The following is a 16,237-nucleotide window of genomic DNA, read 5'->3' as shown; positions in this document are numbered from 1 at the left end:
CTCTTCGTTGATCGCTCATTTCTCATGCGACCTTTAGTGGGCCAGGTACTTCAGACACTCGGACGCATTTCTAAACTTTCGTTCATTGCTTATGTCATATTTATGTCATATTTATATCATATTTATGTCATAAATATCTCATTCGTGCAATCTTTGCACGTGGTCATCCGTCCATTCACACGAACTCCAAACATCACCCCGAACACCCTAGCCGAACCGATACACCGCTCTTAACCCTTTACGGACGGGGTGGATTTGAGTAAACTGTACCGTGGGATCGATACTCATTCAAAACTACCAGCACTCATATCTACTTAAACGCAATTTCGGTTCATAGCTGCCAATAATGCTGGCTATAAAACAGTTCACCACTTAACTTGGGACAATTTGAGACAACCCTCAACTTCGTGTGGTCCCAGGACGCATAGCAACGCGTCGCCCTCGGCCATAGCAACGTGCTTACATTTATGAGTCTTTAGGGCCTATCAGTTCATCTTCGCCAAACGCATATACGAGTTCCTCGGCCAAAATTTATGGTTTGCGGCGGTCGTCCGCAAAGGGTTAATACTATTTCCTTTGCTAGAGTCCTTCCCAGCTGCAATACCACAGAAATATCGAATAACAAGCGAGATCGAGTTTAGGGTCTTCTTTTCAGCGATTCCATGCCAGAGAGGGCGCGAATAAAGTTTCGAATCCCGAAATATATTCGGAAAAAGTATAAAAATCGGTAAAGCCTCCATGTTGCACGCGGTTGGTTTATCTAGTTGCAGACTTCCCTCTTCGAGGGAAGGAAAGAGAGCGGGCGAGGGAAAAAGTGGAGGAAGGATCTCGGGGGGTGGTTTCGCCGGAACTTTCCGCTCGATTGGTCACGGAAGCGCGCGCGACACGAAACGGGGTGGAATTTCGGTGGAAAACGGACGTTTGCACCCTCGTGGCGAGGCGAAGGATCGCGGCGGATAGGGAGCGGAGTGAGGCGGAGATCGGCGAAACTTTCGAATAAATCAGCGGCGATCGCGACGGGATTAATCGAACGTGGAAGGAAAGAAGGAGGGAGAGGGAGAGAGCGGGATAGGGCCGTATAGGTAATTAATCGGTACGAGTTTAAAGGCGAGCTGCGATTAAGTAAACGCGATATTATTTTGTCTCGAAGAATTATGGCACCGCGACGACTGGTAATTTTCGCGATATTTAATTATCGTCGCGGTGCCGGGTAAACTCGTCCCCTCGATAGGTTCCGCGCCATTCCGCGTCCACCGTGAATATTAATTAGCCGGCATTTTTAGCCCCGGGTACCAGCGTCTTGCGGCGTCCGAATAACGGTTGGCAGTGATTACGCGTCGGTGTTCGGTAGCGCGGAGAAAAATTCCGAGCTGCGAGGAAATTAAACGAGCGTCCTTGGGCCGGGGAGACTCTCCTTTTCTTTCTCGAATTTCATAAAGAGCCCCCGCGAACGATCCCGCATTCCCTGGGCTCGCGATTTCGTTAAAGACGGAGGGATCGCTCTCGCTGATGAAATCCGTCCTCGTCGGGCCCGCTGCAACTCCCCTCGCGAAAGCCGACGACCGCGACGCGGAACACACGGAGAGCAGGAAAGGGACTTGGAAATTAAAAGTTGTCTGGCAACCGTGAGTGCGCCTCCGTGTTAATCGATCGAGCCCACCGTGCTCTGCCTACTTCGTTTCTCCCACGAGCAGGCCGCGAGCGTGTTACACGCCGCGTCGTGCGCGTTTTATCTCGAGAACGTCAGGGACCGGAGAATGCGTCGCGACATGACAGCTGACAGCGCGGAGACGCGCTCTTAGGAAACGGACAGTGACCGATGACGAGGAGGCAGAGAGCAGAGGCTGCGTTGGAGGCTCCTGCGACTGAGGAACGCGAGGAAACGCTAATCGGATTGGTGAACAGGTGCGAGGGACCGAGGACTATTCGAACGGGGTGAAAATGCGTGGAATTGTCACGAGTGTACGATCTTCCTGCACCCTTCGTCAGCCTGCTTGACCTAAAGTGTGCCAAGAGCAATTGCCCAGTTGGATAACGCCCCGGGGTGATTTTCTATGGTTGAGAACAGAGTCAAATGTTGGGTTGACTTCAGTTGGGCTGACTACTGGTTGGACTGGGTCAGTTTGGACATTGACAGCAGGGAAAATCGCACGTAACATCTGTTCGATGTCAAGCCTAGGTACGGCACGAGTCGCGCAATGCACAAAGTTGTTCAAAAGTGGAGAACGATACTTGCACCCTTGGCCACTAGCTTATCCGAGGATATTTTAACCTAGAATATTCGAACCTAGTATCTTGGTTAACAAGGGGGCTAGTTCCTAAAACAGAATTGACATTTCGTATACAACTAGACCAGCGAACGATCGATCCTCGGGGTAAACTCGCGAGTAATTTACCGATCGCAGAGGGTGGTGTTTCGTCATCTTCGCGAAAGGGAATTATCCAGCCATAGTATCGGCTCTTTTATTCACGTGAGAGAAGATCGTCAGACTAATTACGACTCCGTTGGCTAATTAGAAAGGGCTATTTCGTTGACAGAGTGTGGGTATAATTAATAACGCTTGAAATAATCGGCGAATGCGCGACGCGTTCGAATTACTCCGGTTATTGGGCAATCCTCGATAGCTACTATAGGTGAACGGGCGAAGAGATAGACGGATAGCCGATTGATCGTGGATTTTCGCGCGGTGTCGCAGTGGGAAACGGGAAAGTCGTTAGGATTTATCGGGTTCATGAGTGGCATTTTATTGTCGAGATCTCGCGACGCGATTGAGCGTGACGTAAAGCTGGCGATATATCACGCGAACTTCTTTAACGATTATAAACGATTAGCTGAAATAGAGACAGCGTATTCAAAGTGGCTAAACACGCAACAACAAAAAGCGCGAGAGCTACCGTGGCGCCGCCTGGAACAGTCCTTGCGCAACCGAATGATTAAAAGGGTACCAGTACCGTGCAAACCGCGTGTTTCGCACGCTAGCTGTAAAGTGTAGCTGCTCCTCCAACGGTTCAACGCGTTTTCACGATGTTACATCTCGAATCCTCTCGACGGATAGCATTACACTTTCAGCGCGAGCGAACGCATCGACGAGTTGTGCAAAAATACAATGGCGACCGGGGTTAACGCGATTGCTAATATCTCTCGTTAGGGGTGATACTTCCATCGTGCAAATCCGTGTCAAAAATGTGTGCATCGTTACAAATTCCGTGCAATTTTCGCAGTTCCGAATCGAAAAATTGCGAATATCGAAGAAAATTGATATCTTCGAAAAAATTGCCAAAGGTATGCTTCTTTTTAGTTAGGTTTTGATAAAGAGTTCTAATCTCACGCTCCATGTTGCTAGACGCTTCTAGCGACATCTGGCAATTTCTTGGTTATTCAAATACAACATAACGGTGGAAGACTCTTGCTTCCAAATTGCCGCAAAGAAAGCACGTATAGTTATTCTGACTGTGAGAGATTATTCCAGTAAAACATAACCTATCCACTGTATTTAACCCTTTCGCTTCGGCGGTTCAGTTCGCCGAAGTATCGTCATTGAACGGAAGCGCGCACCAGCATATGCACAGTGCCTGTGGTTTTTGGATATTTCTGTATATTTCCTAAGTCTTAAATAACAACTGTGCTGAGTAAAACAATCGTATACAGATTGCACTTGGATATATGGGGTGCCTGTACCCAGGAGTCATCGCGTGGACGCTGTCTGTAAGCGGCGCTCGAAGCGAAAGGGTTAACAGCAAGATTCTCGAAAGAAACCCTTAACCTTTTCACTTCTGAGTTACGAAGATACTAACAAACACCTTGTCGCAAATTAATTTAACAAATTGAACAAAATTTCTCTCTTAAGAGATGTCAGAACACGTCAGAACAGTTGGATTGCGCTGAGAAAAAATTGTCCAAGCTTTAACTGCTTTGAAATTCATTGACGTTGTATCACGCATGTTGCAGCATGACGTAATGACGTCTGCAGGAGAGAAGGGGTTAAACTTTGGGGAAAACGGCTGTTATTAAATTGGCTCTGGAAATAGAACTAGAGACACCGGTTTATCTCCCTAGGAAAACCCTATGCCCGCGAAGGAAGGACGAGCGCTTGTTTATCAGAGAAATCAGTAATTAAGTTAGGTTTGTACGGGGACGAAGGTCGATTCGAAGACAACGCGCAAACCCCGAGCTGGATCGCGGTAGTCGTTCTCCGTGGCATCTCTTATTAAATCTCGACGCAGAATTATTATTAAGCGTGCGCTATCGTGGCGCCGACCATCCTTCCAGGCACATACTTCGCTTTTATCCAGGGCTAACGTCTAGGGAAAGTATTATCCGACCCAGTGCTCCGCGTGCACGCGCCCCGTGCTCTGGAATACTCCCTTGAATTCAGATTCATCTATTCAGATTAATCCCCTGACTCTCCGCCACGGATATAAATTCCCGTCCGCCCCCCTCCTGCAATCTTGCAACCGTACGGTGAACTTTCCACCCCATCGCGATGCATTTTTCATCGCGTTTCCATCCTCCGTTTTATACATCTGCCTACGAGATCATCCGCGAGAACCTAACACGCGTGTCTTCTGACTATTTCTCGTTTATTTCTCGAGAATCTGTAATCGAGCCAACGACAAAGTCTCGGATCTCGAGAAAAATAAAGAACGCGCCATGACACACCGTTCTTCAACCTGGGTCCAAATTCGCATACCTTGGGAAGTGCTCGGAAGAGGCAGGAAGCTTCGCAATTAACATTCCCGGCGCAGCAGAACGCGATAATAACGAGTAACAAACCCCTGGTTTCCCCCGGGACGAAGAGGGGGGAGGGGGTCGATTAGACCCCGGCGAAATCCGCCCCGACATGATCGTTGGGTACGGAGCTCTCGGTATTTCGAAGTTATCGATTCCGGCGGCGATTCGCAGGCACGGTGCTCCACAAACCTGGAGGCGAGTGTTCGAGGGGCGAATCCCACGGGAGACGCGGTTCGAGGCTGGAAACGCGAGAAATCGCGAGCGAGCGAGGGGAGTTATCCACCATCTCGTCGGTTATTGAAAATCGGTCTTCGTCGAACAAAAGTACGCGAGAGTAGGGAAAAAGAAGGCGAAGAGGGGATAACTCGAGGCTTTATTTGGTGTAGATGGGAGGAAAAACCCAGAATGATTAACCCCTTCCCTTTGCCATTTAGCTCGACGAAATCCGGGACGAAAAGGGTAGGCGTCAACTGCTTTGAAGCAGAGATTATGAGAATCGTGACCAACCCTCGTGACGCACTAATAGGAACTAAAACTCAATGGCAAGACATCCTTCCGTGATATTTGTTTGGTCCGATTTATTATTCACGTGTCTGGTTCGTGATATTCTCGTTCGACCCGACTGACTATCCACGTGTCCGATACGTGATATTCACGTTTGACCCGATTAACTATCCACGTGTCTGATACGTGATATCCACGTTTGACCCAAAATCCTCATCACGAGTCAGACTCGTTAAAGTACAAGAACTTGGTGCGTGGTGTCCAGGACTAATGAAGATTCGTAGCTCTAGCGGTATCTGAATTATAAGAGGTATCTAGCCTCTCGAACGTTCGCCTATAATTATTCGACCTCGTCGGGTATCTTGGGGGAAGTCGAGGAACTTGAACCTATCGCAATAAACAACGGTTATAAAAAGACGCGAGTTCTTCGCGACGCGAGACGAGATAGCTGGAAAGGGAGTGTGCACCGCGGACGTATTTCGTCGGCGCGAGTGTACACGCCTCCTAAATATCCTTAGCAGGGCCGATAGCAATTGGCGAGCGATCGTGGCATAAATCACGCGAAAAAGCCAGCTCCGATGGAAGAGTACTCTCGGCGAGTGGAAACAACTCGTGTGAGAAACACAGACATCGAGATGAAGAGAGCGGGAGAGGAATTTTCGTGATCGTCTCGGTGTTGGCAGCGGGTAGCGCGTGCTGCCGCCTTGGCTACGGCGAGTGGGAAATTTTGTCATCGACAAAACCAGTTGACGGTAAATCACGAAAGGCGTGAACGGAACGGACAGGTCGAACAACCGTTAGCATCGTGTTCGCTCGATATGTAAGAGGACCAGAAACTGGGCCTCACGGTTCCCCGTCGGATCTTGTCTGAAGCCAAACGCACACGCCCCCGGTGCGTGACAGATTCAAGCGGCTACCATAGTAGAGCCGAGCTGCTGGCACATAGTCGCAAATCGAAACCACTCCCGCGGCTGTGCTTGGCCGGTCAGGTGGATGTAAATGAACAGGCCGCCAGGCGTGCAACGATCCGAGATCTAGCGGCCTAGAGCGTGGCAACTGGGAGAGGATTTAGACGCAACACGGCCCTCGGCCAGGGCAACCCGACGGCCTGTCAGACGCAAAAAGTCCTCGTTTTCCGTGGCCACATCGCGCGTGGGCGTGACAATTGGACGTAGAACCGAGGAAAATTATCTGTCGGCTCCCCTAGACAATGGTAGCCACGGAAAGTCTTATCGTGGGCCGGTCGCGTTACTTACGACACGTCCAATGGTCCCCTTTGTAGTTTCTGGAAGCTCGTAAACTTGCTTTTTCTCTGCGGGGTCTCGCGTGGCGCTCAATTATTACCGGACATTCGCTATTCGCGAGGTCTGGCCACGGCATACTGGCGAGAAAACCGAACGGAAATTTACGAGCGATCGCAGAACCCCGGATCACTGTGGACAACGAGATATCGCGCCGATATCTCCGTACGAATGGCGAAAACAATAAATGCCCAGACGATACTTGGCCGCGTTCTTCGAACGAGGGGAAGAGATAACCGGGAGCTGGGCTAATGGTATTCAGCGACAGCGGGACGCATGACTAACCTCGCTGTCGCGGAGAATCTATCGTCGGTCGAAAGTGGAAAACCAAATTCTCGCCGATAAGCGACTCCGTTTGAAGAAGATTCGAGTGGACAGGGACACGGGCAGGGGAACTTTCTCCCGGTGATCCTCCTGTGTCCCTAGGTCGGATGCTGTGTAAGAAATACCACCGTGCAAGCTTGCTATCGGGGTCTCTATCATCGCTATCTTTTCCCGTGTTGCAGGTAACGACTGTGCCGGACGAGGGCGAGAATAGCTTTAAAATGCCCAGGGCTTCCGTGGTACACATGACTTCGACGGCCACGAGACCGCAGCACATGTCACAGGTATCGACCTCTTTTTTTCTCTATTACTTGTCATTATCTCCGTTCCTCTCCTTGCGCGTGTATACAATAACGTGTACTTTACTAGTCCGGACTGACTAGCTCCGGCAGCATCGGCTAACAGTTTTAAGCTAATGGCTGTCCCAGTTAACTTCGACCTAACTCGAGGCACATCCTTCGGCCGCGTATACGAGCTTTTAACATCATGAGAGAAGAAACGCACCGGGAAGCTGCACGTAGCCAGGAAATTCATACTACCAGCGCAGAATGCTCGTCCGAACTTTCAGCGCGCAATGGTGTCCCGACAACGGCTACAACTCGCTTTTGCACGGAACATTTGGCAGATACTAGCATCTACGATTGCGAGACTCTGAGACCCGTTGCAATTCCGCGCCATTTTCTTCCATCTACAGATTTTCGCTGTGCCCCCCTTCCGAGGAGGCAGTTTCGAACGATCGAACGGAAAACAGATCCGGATATCGCGCCCATTACATAATCGCGAATTCTCTCTGTTCGCGTTGGCGATTCTTCATCAGACCGATCGGACATCGGTTGAAAGACGGATTTTATGGGATCGACTAACAGGATTATCGCAACGGCCTGTGCGAAAGCGATTTCCATTAGGCTGCATCTCGCCGCGATCAACGGTCGAGCGATATCGCGACAGATAAAAGGCGCCGCGGGTCTCGCTCAGCGCCATTTTGTTATTGCCCGAGCCTCTGACGGCGCCATCGATATTTGCCCAGCGGAACAAACGGAACGCGCGATACAAATCCGTTTACACCCTTTCGCTCGCGCGATAATTAGATTTCCGGACTATCGAATGCAGGTCGCGCGTCAAAACGGAATCTCCGCGCGCGGGCTCTCTTTCACCCTTCTGCTTCCGGCGACCTGAAATTACCGCCACTCTTTCGCGCCTCTTTCTAACTTTGACGCTGTCCATTATACGCCGATTAGTCGGCGAGGATAATCGCATCCGGCACGGTAATTAGGTAGCACCCGTGTTATCGGATTTCGAGCGGAAAGCGTCGCACGTGCGAGCGTCTCGCGAGCGTCCCTAGCCGCGGCTCCGCCCGTGATCCGCGGACACCTACCGTTCGACGTATTCCTCCGAGGTACAGTGTACGCGTACCAGCTTTGCATACGCGCGTCTGCAGGCATTTGATAGACGCGTGCAACGTGCCGTGACTGCAAATGGACCGCGTACGTCGCGAACGCTTCGCACCGAGAGTCACAGCATCAAAGGGGTTAAACGCGTGCACCGGACTGGGTCACGACGCAGTGGTGTGGACCTAGACTCTGTCAGTGGCTTACAATGGAGCCCGGCGCTGTTGGACGTCGTAAACCAACGGTGAGTCACGTCGCAGCTCCCCCTTTATGCCGATGCACGATTTCGTATTTGTGTAATTGGGCGAGACTAACGCGCGGACGAGAGAAACCGGCTACCGATTTGGTCCGGTCCGGTCGCCGCGACTAACCTGCCTCTACGCTTCCTGGATAACTCCGGCCACGGATCGACACGATCCATCACGCGAAAAGACACTTCCCTTCGATCGAAGGCAACAATCTCCGCTTGATCAGGCCGCGGTTACCGAGACAGAGAGAGAGATGAAGAGAGTTAATATCGGCAAGGCGATCGCGCGTCAGTGTCCAACGACTCGGTGATCGATCGCTTAATCGAGATCGCTTAATCGAGTTGGCGCTCCAGTCGAGGCAGCGGCGTCACGCTTTTCGCACGATCGCGAGCGGCTAAGAAGCTTTGGAAAGCGGCTCGCGACCCACGCGTTATTGTTCGCGGACACGGGACACGAACGTCTCTCCACGGCGGCGGAAAAGTTATTGCGGCGTCAGCGTTTAATGGCCTGTAATACGCTCGCGTCTCGTTCGGGAGGGGCGAGATATCGAAAGTCTATGCAAATTTACGTGGGATCGGCGCCGCGCGTGTCTTTTCGAACTCCTACGCGGCACGCGTCCGGTATCTCGCAGTTCCCTGTCAAATATACGTGGGACTTTATGACAGGTGTATGACTCGCGCGTGCGATTTTCTCCGCGTCGCTTCCGATCCTCGAGATTTACTAAAGAAATCGCGTGCGTCGAAGAATTCGAGAAATTTGCCAGACTCCTCAGCACCGGGCCGCAATCGTTATTTTTGACAGCGACAGGGAATGCTCGGCGATCGGATTATCCCCGTGCCATAATTCGATCATGGGACAATTTCGCCCTCATTCGCGATGAATTGACGCGTTTATCTCGCGATCTTCGAGCGTGGTAATTTATTTCGCGCGAAGCAACCTCGCCGCTACGAGATCGCGCGAAATTGCGCAATAATTGCCGGCACACCCTGCATTATCCGCAATTATAGCTCATAAATAATTATATTCCCGCCGGGCTGACCGACATACGCGGCGAGGAAAAAATTTTTGCCAACGAGGGGAGAAGGTGTAAAAGTCTCGATCGTGTCGACGCGAATATTTTCATCCAGATTCTTTCCAGCACGGCACGAGAGCGTTGATGTCATCTCTATTTTTCGTTGGAGCGCGCGCGCACCGCGGTGGTGCTGATGGATCGGCATAGATCTTGGCCAAGGAAATCGTTACGATTCGAGTAACACGGCAGTGATCTGCACGCTCGAGCGATTTTCTCATGTCACACGACGAATCGTAAGATCGGAGCTACCGAAAGGGACTGTGTTAGTGTTACCATGGCATGCGTCATTGGAGTTCAAACGAGACGTCTACGGGATAAATAACCGAATCGCATAAATCGATCGAATAAAAACTAAATTACGGAATCAATCGTGGAATCTGGAGCGAATTGTACGCCTCGAGATACACGCGTGGCCGAGAGATCCATGTACAGAGATCTATTGGACTGGTTGGACGTTAGAACTGCTTGCCATTTCCAGGATATTAACTCCTTAACTGTCACGCTAAAATCACTTGTTTCGCTTAGGATTTCACGGGACTATTTTTATCATTCGAAGCATATAATGGCAAAATAATAATAAATTGGTGATACAAGACAATATTCTTACTCAATAGAGCGTTTATCTTATTGACAGTCAAGGATGACCACGGGCGGCACCTTGGTAACGGTTGACAATCAACTAACTCTCAATTTTCATTCAATTTTTAGAATTATAAGTAGTTCCAGCGCCTCTAGTCACCAATGACTACAGTGGCATCTTGGCAACGGTCAAAATGCACTAACTGTCAATTTTTATTCAATTTTTACAATTGAAAGTAGTTCAAGCGCTCCAGTCACCAATGATTACCATAGCGTCACAAAAGAAACCGTGACTGGTTATATATGTAGGACTGCATTGAGTACGGCCCTGAAAGATGTCAAGAGTGTTTGAGCTTAGAACGAAAGCGACCGCGAAAAGGATGTTTAATGAAAGCTTAGGGATGCGTCCAAAGTGGTTGCAGTACCTGGCCCACCGAGCTTACGTGAGAAGGGGCATGATTGAGAAAGAAAACCTTAGTATGGCAGAGTCCAGAATGAATGGTTCAAAGCAAGGGTGCAAGAGTATAAAAGGATAGTGTGCAAAGACAGTCTATAAGTTCCAGTTTGGAAAGACAGTTTGACAGTCAGTTGCAATAGTCAGTTTTAAGAAAGATCAGAAAAGTGTGCCCCATAGCGAGTGCCTCTTGTTTCATAGCCAGTCGCTGTCATTCTATTTACGAGCTTATTTCATTCCATCAAGAAGCCAACGATACTATTTCGAGTCAATCCATCCAAAAATAATCCTGCATATACGATCAACCTGACAGTCAAAGTGTCAAGGGTTCCAGGAGCTCGGGGATGCGAAATTTCTCGAGGACTTAAGGGTCCCTGGGTCTAAATGGGAGCAGCTCTATCTATGAGTGTCACGATGTTTGTGTGTTTTACAGCCTCTCGCAGCAACGCGAACGAGCCGCGCGCGCTGACGCAAGCGAGGAAGAGATACGGTGGAAAGCAGTCGCGGTGCCTGCTTTGCAGACGACGAATTTGCAACCTTTATAAATAACCAGCGTGCCGAAAATCCATCGCGCTTGGGTAACTAAACCCGCAATTAATCCTCGCGACCGTGCGAGCAAATTTTTCTGACGGTTTCACAACCGGGACAACGCTTCGAGCAAAGTATCGGCGACATCCTTGCAGGGAACGAGGTCAGGAAATCTTGACTAGTCAATATCGAAACGCGAGAATGCTCGCGTTTTTCGTCGAAAAGGGACGAGACACGCGAGAGTGTAGGCGAGAGAGGTTGCGACAATTCGCATGGCGCGGCACGAGATTCCATCGTGCCGTAATTTCGGCCCCGCGCAACGTAAAATCTCCGGCTTTTAACGCCAGCTAGCTATGGACCATTGTCACGCGGCGGAATACGCTCCCGATCCGCGCGGAGGATGCATGCACGAGCTTGGCAGAAACGTTTTAGTATTCCTCGCAGAGAGGGAGAGACCCGCTTTCGATTTGCGGCCGACAATTTGTCCGTACCGTTGCAACCCGCGCTTCACCGTGATACACATTACCGACATACCTATATTCGTCGATGCTGGAATTCGAGGTAGTCTAACTTGCAAAATTTATGACCGAACGATTAATTCGAAGCGGGTTTCTTTTCTCTGATGCTTTCTGTGACCGACTCGTGGATGCGATTCGGTTTTCCTCCTTCGCTTTTACGAGCCGAAGTTGTCGGGGGGCAACGATGGCGGACAAAGACCAGATGTGCCACTTGTCTATGCTTCCTGGTGCCAGAGACATAGAGAATGACATAAGACGTTACGTCGCAGGACAGAGAAATATTCGGACCTTTTCTCTTTACATCTTCTGTTCCATTCAGGCAGCAGAGTTGCGTGTCAATGCCAAGAGCATATCCGCTATACTAATCCTATTACCGATAAATATATCTTTATTCTGAAGAGACCTCAACGCAAGGGTATCCAGGTAAAATTCGGTGTTTGAGATTGCGAAATCTGGTCGTTTAATTCTTTCCCGTACTTTAACGACTCGTGATGAGGATGTTGGCCCAAACGTGAATATCACGAGCCAGACACGTGGATATCAAATCGGGTCGAACGTAAATATCACGAGCCAGACACGTGGATAGCAAATCGGGCCAAACGTAAACATCACGGAGTAATGCTTTATCGTGACAAAAATTACAATCGTGGTCGAGTATTAGTTCCTATCAGCACGTCACGAGAGTTGGTCACGATACCTATAATCTCTGTTACAAAGTAGTTTAGTTATCGAAGTTTTGACCGCTCGTTGACGCCCACCGTTTGGGCCCGGAATTCCTCGAGCTAAATGGCAGGGGATGGGGTTAATTTTAACTTAATTCAGCTTCTACTCTCGTTTCGTCCTTTCTCTGTGACGATTCGGTTTTCGACAAGGATGCTACAGACTCTCATCAGCTTCTACTCTCGTTTCGTCCTTTCTCTGTGACGATTCGGATTTCAACAAGGATGCTACAGACTCTCGCGTGTTTTCAGGTTCTGGCGACCCTGGCGCTGTCGATGGGAACACTGTCCTCTGGCCTAGCGAAAGGTTACACCTCGCCAGCTCTAGACTCCATCCTGGATAACCAGCCGTCTCACCTTTATCAGTCGTCGAACAACGACACTTGGTAACTACGTTTCTCTGGTCCACGCGCGAAAGTCGTACGCGATTTAAGGTAGCTAACGAAAGAACAGGCAAACGGCTGCATAACACGGGCGACGCAGTGTAAACAGGGAAAGTGAAACTTCGTAAGTAATCGCGAGTTACACATGTCGTGTCCGGTAACGATTAGCGTCGGTCGGTAGATAAGCAAATTAAATAAGCCCGACAAGATATTTCGTCGTACCGGTAATAAAGCGCGGGCGAATATCTTAGATAATTCACTTAACAAATACATTAACGTCGCTCCGTTCCGTTTCCAGCTGGCTGTCGCACACTTTTTTCGCGATAGCGGTTCGGTTTTATCGCGTCTCGCTATAGAGGAAGCACGCCATACGAAGTGGCAAGAAGCCGTGCTCGTTGGTTATATACCCGTGGGGACCAGCGTGTAATATTCGCTGGTTATATTCTTTACGTAACGTCGAAATTTATGCCGGATAATTTGCTTTTGTATCGGCCTAAACGCCGGTAAATCGCAAGCCAGAGGCAGTCAAGAAGTGACACTGGGCCCCGCTTTTCAAATAACGGCTCATTAGCGTGCCGATTAACGTACTTCCCGGTGGAAACTCTACGTTGACAGTTGACAGGCCACCGTGCGGCGGGCCAATCGCGAAGAAATCGAGTTTCGATAGCAATTCTAAGCGAATTGGACGACAATAGAGTAGCGAACTTCAGCTAAATACGACGAAGCATGACGAATTCGCGACTATCCTTGAATCGGTTGCGAAGATCGATACTGAGCGGCAGCAACGATCGATCTATCTGTGGATAGATCGGTCGTTGTGGTTGAGCGGCTTAATCACGGGCACGGGTGACACGGAGAGCACGCGACCTGGTATTAGGTAACGATTAGGTCCTTGCATAACGCTAGACCCTGTCATCTGTAATCGTATTGCCATTTGTCGCAGGTCGGCTTTCTCGGTGACGCAACAAGAGGCCTCGTGGGTCGCGTCGTTGTCGATGTTGGGCGCATGGTTCGGCGCTATGATCGGCGTTTGGATAATGAGGAGGGGTCGCAGATTGGCGCTCCGTGTCACGTCTTTCCCTCTGGCAGTTGTCTGGATCCTTACAGGCATCGCGCCCTGCGTGGAATTGGTCTACGTCACCAGCTTCATCGGAGGCCTCTGCTGTTCGGTGATCACCATGGTAGCCCAGGTATTACCCAGGATTTCCTTTCCACGTTCCATCACCGTTTCGACTCTGTACACTCTCCGCGGATAGACGTCACAGCTAACGAATGTTTCGTTTAGGTATACATATCAGAAATCTCGATGCCTGGTATCAGAGGTTGCCTGTCGGCGATGCTGAAGGTGCTCGGTCACGTCGGCGTGTTACTGTCGTATATAGCCGGCACGTACCTGAACTGGCGGCAGAGCGCACTACTGGTGGCCATAGCGCCGCCGATGCTCTTTTTGGGCACTCTCTTTATACCGGAGACGCCGTCGTATCTCGTTCTGAACGGCAAAGACGACGAGGCTGCCAACAGCTTACAATGGCTTCGCGGTGATCACGTCGACATACGTCACGAGCTGCAGGTAATTTTCGAACGCGTTTTTGCCTTCTCCCTAACCTCTTCCGATATCTCTTTCAACCAGACGACGTTGGCTGTTCGTCGCGCAACGAAAAACCTTACTTCGTAATCAAACGATTTACAGCCTAGCTACTCGCGGGCCTCTCCATCTTTCCAACGATCCATCTTGGCTACATCGACTTCCGTACGATTGTTGCAGGTGATCAAAACGAACATTCTCGCCTCCAGAGCGGAGCAGTATGAGCTGACGTTCAAGAACAGCATGTTCACGCCTCGATTGTACAAACCCATCGCCATCACGTGTGGACTGATGTTCTTCCAGCGATTTTCCGGGGCGAACGCGTTCAATTATTACGCGGTGATTATATTCCGCCAGACCCTGGGTGGCATGAATCCTCACGGCGCCACCATTGCGATCGGTTTCGTGCAATTATTGGCTTCTCTGTTATCAGGTACGGTAACCCGAGCAATTCGTTGTTCCGGGGGATTCGCGAAACGCTCGGTTGCGCGTGAGAAACGTATTGACGAATGACACCTCTGAAACGTAACGAAACGGATCGCGTTTCCGATCGCGTTTCATCGTCGTTTGCGCGGTGTTCGCAGGGTTCTTGATCGACATCGTCGGTAGGCTGCCGCTGCTGATAGCCAGCACCGTGTTCATGTCACTGGCATTAGCGGGTTTCGGCAGCTATGCCTACTACATGCCACAGACGCAGAATCTGGGCTACCCGGACTCGGCGGTGGTTGGCCATCACGACTGGATACCGTTGCTCTGCGTGTTGGTCTTCACGACTGCCCTAGCTTTGGGCATATCGCCAATTTCGTGGTTATTGATTGGCGAGCTCTTTCCCCTGGAGTATCGCGGCCTCGGCTCGAGCATCAGCACCAGCTTCAACTACTTTTGCGCGTTCATCGGAATTAAGCTCTTCATGGATTTTCAGCAGGTGAAAGACCTCGTGATAATCACCGGGCGCATTCGTACCGCCATGCGGCTATTTTTCTATTCTACCATCGCGATTGTTATCCGATATTCCTCGTACACGTTGCAGACATTCGGGCTACACGGAACCTTCTGGTTCTACGCAGCAGTGGCGGTATGCGGCCTGTGTTTCGTGCTGTGCTGCGTGCCAGAGACGAAAGGGAAGCAACTGGATGAGATGAATCCCGGCTACGCGGGTGGAGCCTACCCGAACCAGCACGATCCTCGGGAGCTGTACAACGCGAATCTCTCCATGGATATTCCAATGACGTCCGGTCAGATTGTCAGCTATCGTAGCAATCGTCGCAAGGTGTCCGATTATTGCAACATCTTCGCCCAGAAGGCGAACAGGATCGGCAGGATCCTGGAGAGTTTCATGCTGTCGCACGGGCTGTTCATGGCGCGTCGTTCCTCCGACGAAAATTCACGCAGCAACGCGACCACGCATCGCAGCAACGGCGACGTGATCAGAAACGACTATCGATTTCCGGACCGCGTGGAGCAACGAACGGACGTACGCGAGCAGGATCACCGTCGTTATACCCGCTTCGGCCGAGATGACCAGGACAGATATATCTACTCACGGCAGGCGTACGCGGAGGAAGGATCCGACACGAGCTACGTCGATCGGAACACGGAGATGCAGCCACGACGAGTTGGACAGCGCGATTATGCTACGGCGTACGAGGACAGGGGCAGCTGGAGGAACAGCTCGAGAGATTTAAACGGTTCTAAGCCGATCCCGAGGAAAGGCATTAGTCACGCAAGGGGCGAGAGGCTTTACAGCTCTACGTTGCCCAGACGAAGCAGAACCATCAATTTCAGGGATCAGCTGACCATTTCCATCGAATCGTCCCGCGGCTATCCGAGGAGCTTGCAGGACCTCTCGGATCTCGAGTTGGACGATAGAATCCGCGACTCCAGCGTCGCTTCTTTCCTCTT

General features: G+C 50.5%; 1 protein-coding gene across 1 annotated transcript; it reads left to right on the top strand.

The window, feature by feature from the left end:
* Positions 1-7,046: 7,046 nt before the first annotated feature.
* Positions 7,047-16,192, top strand: LOC108552267 (facilitated trehalose transporter Tret1-2 homolog; the record flags this gene model as incomplete). Its single annotated transcript, XM_017906729.1, has 7 exons — positions 7,047-7,145; positions 12,620-12,753; positions 13,694-13,940; positions 14,036-14,320; positions 14,516-14,768; positions 14,920-15,260; positions 15,366-16,192. Coding segments are annotated over exons 1-7 (2,150 nt in total), but the record flags the coding sequence as incomplete, so codon positions are not given.
* Between the last annotated feature and the right edge of the window lie 45 nt (positions 16,193-16,237).

The sequence above is a fragment of the Eufriesea mexicana genome, unplaced genomic scaffold, assembly GCF_001483705.2.
Source record: "Eufriesea mexicana isolate 0111107269 unplaced genomic scaffold, ASM148370v2 scaffold5808, whole genome shotgun sequence".
NCBI classification, from domain to species: domain Eukaryota; kingdom Metazoa; phylum Arthropoda; class Insecta; order Hymenoptera; family Apidae; genus Eufriesea; species Eufriesea mexicana.
The sequence above is the reverse complement of the archived record's forward strand: the minus strand, read 5'-3'. Positions and strand labels throughout refer to the sequence as shown.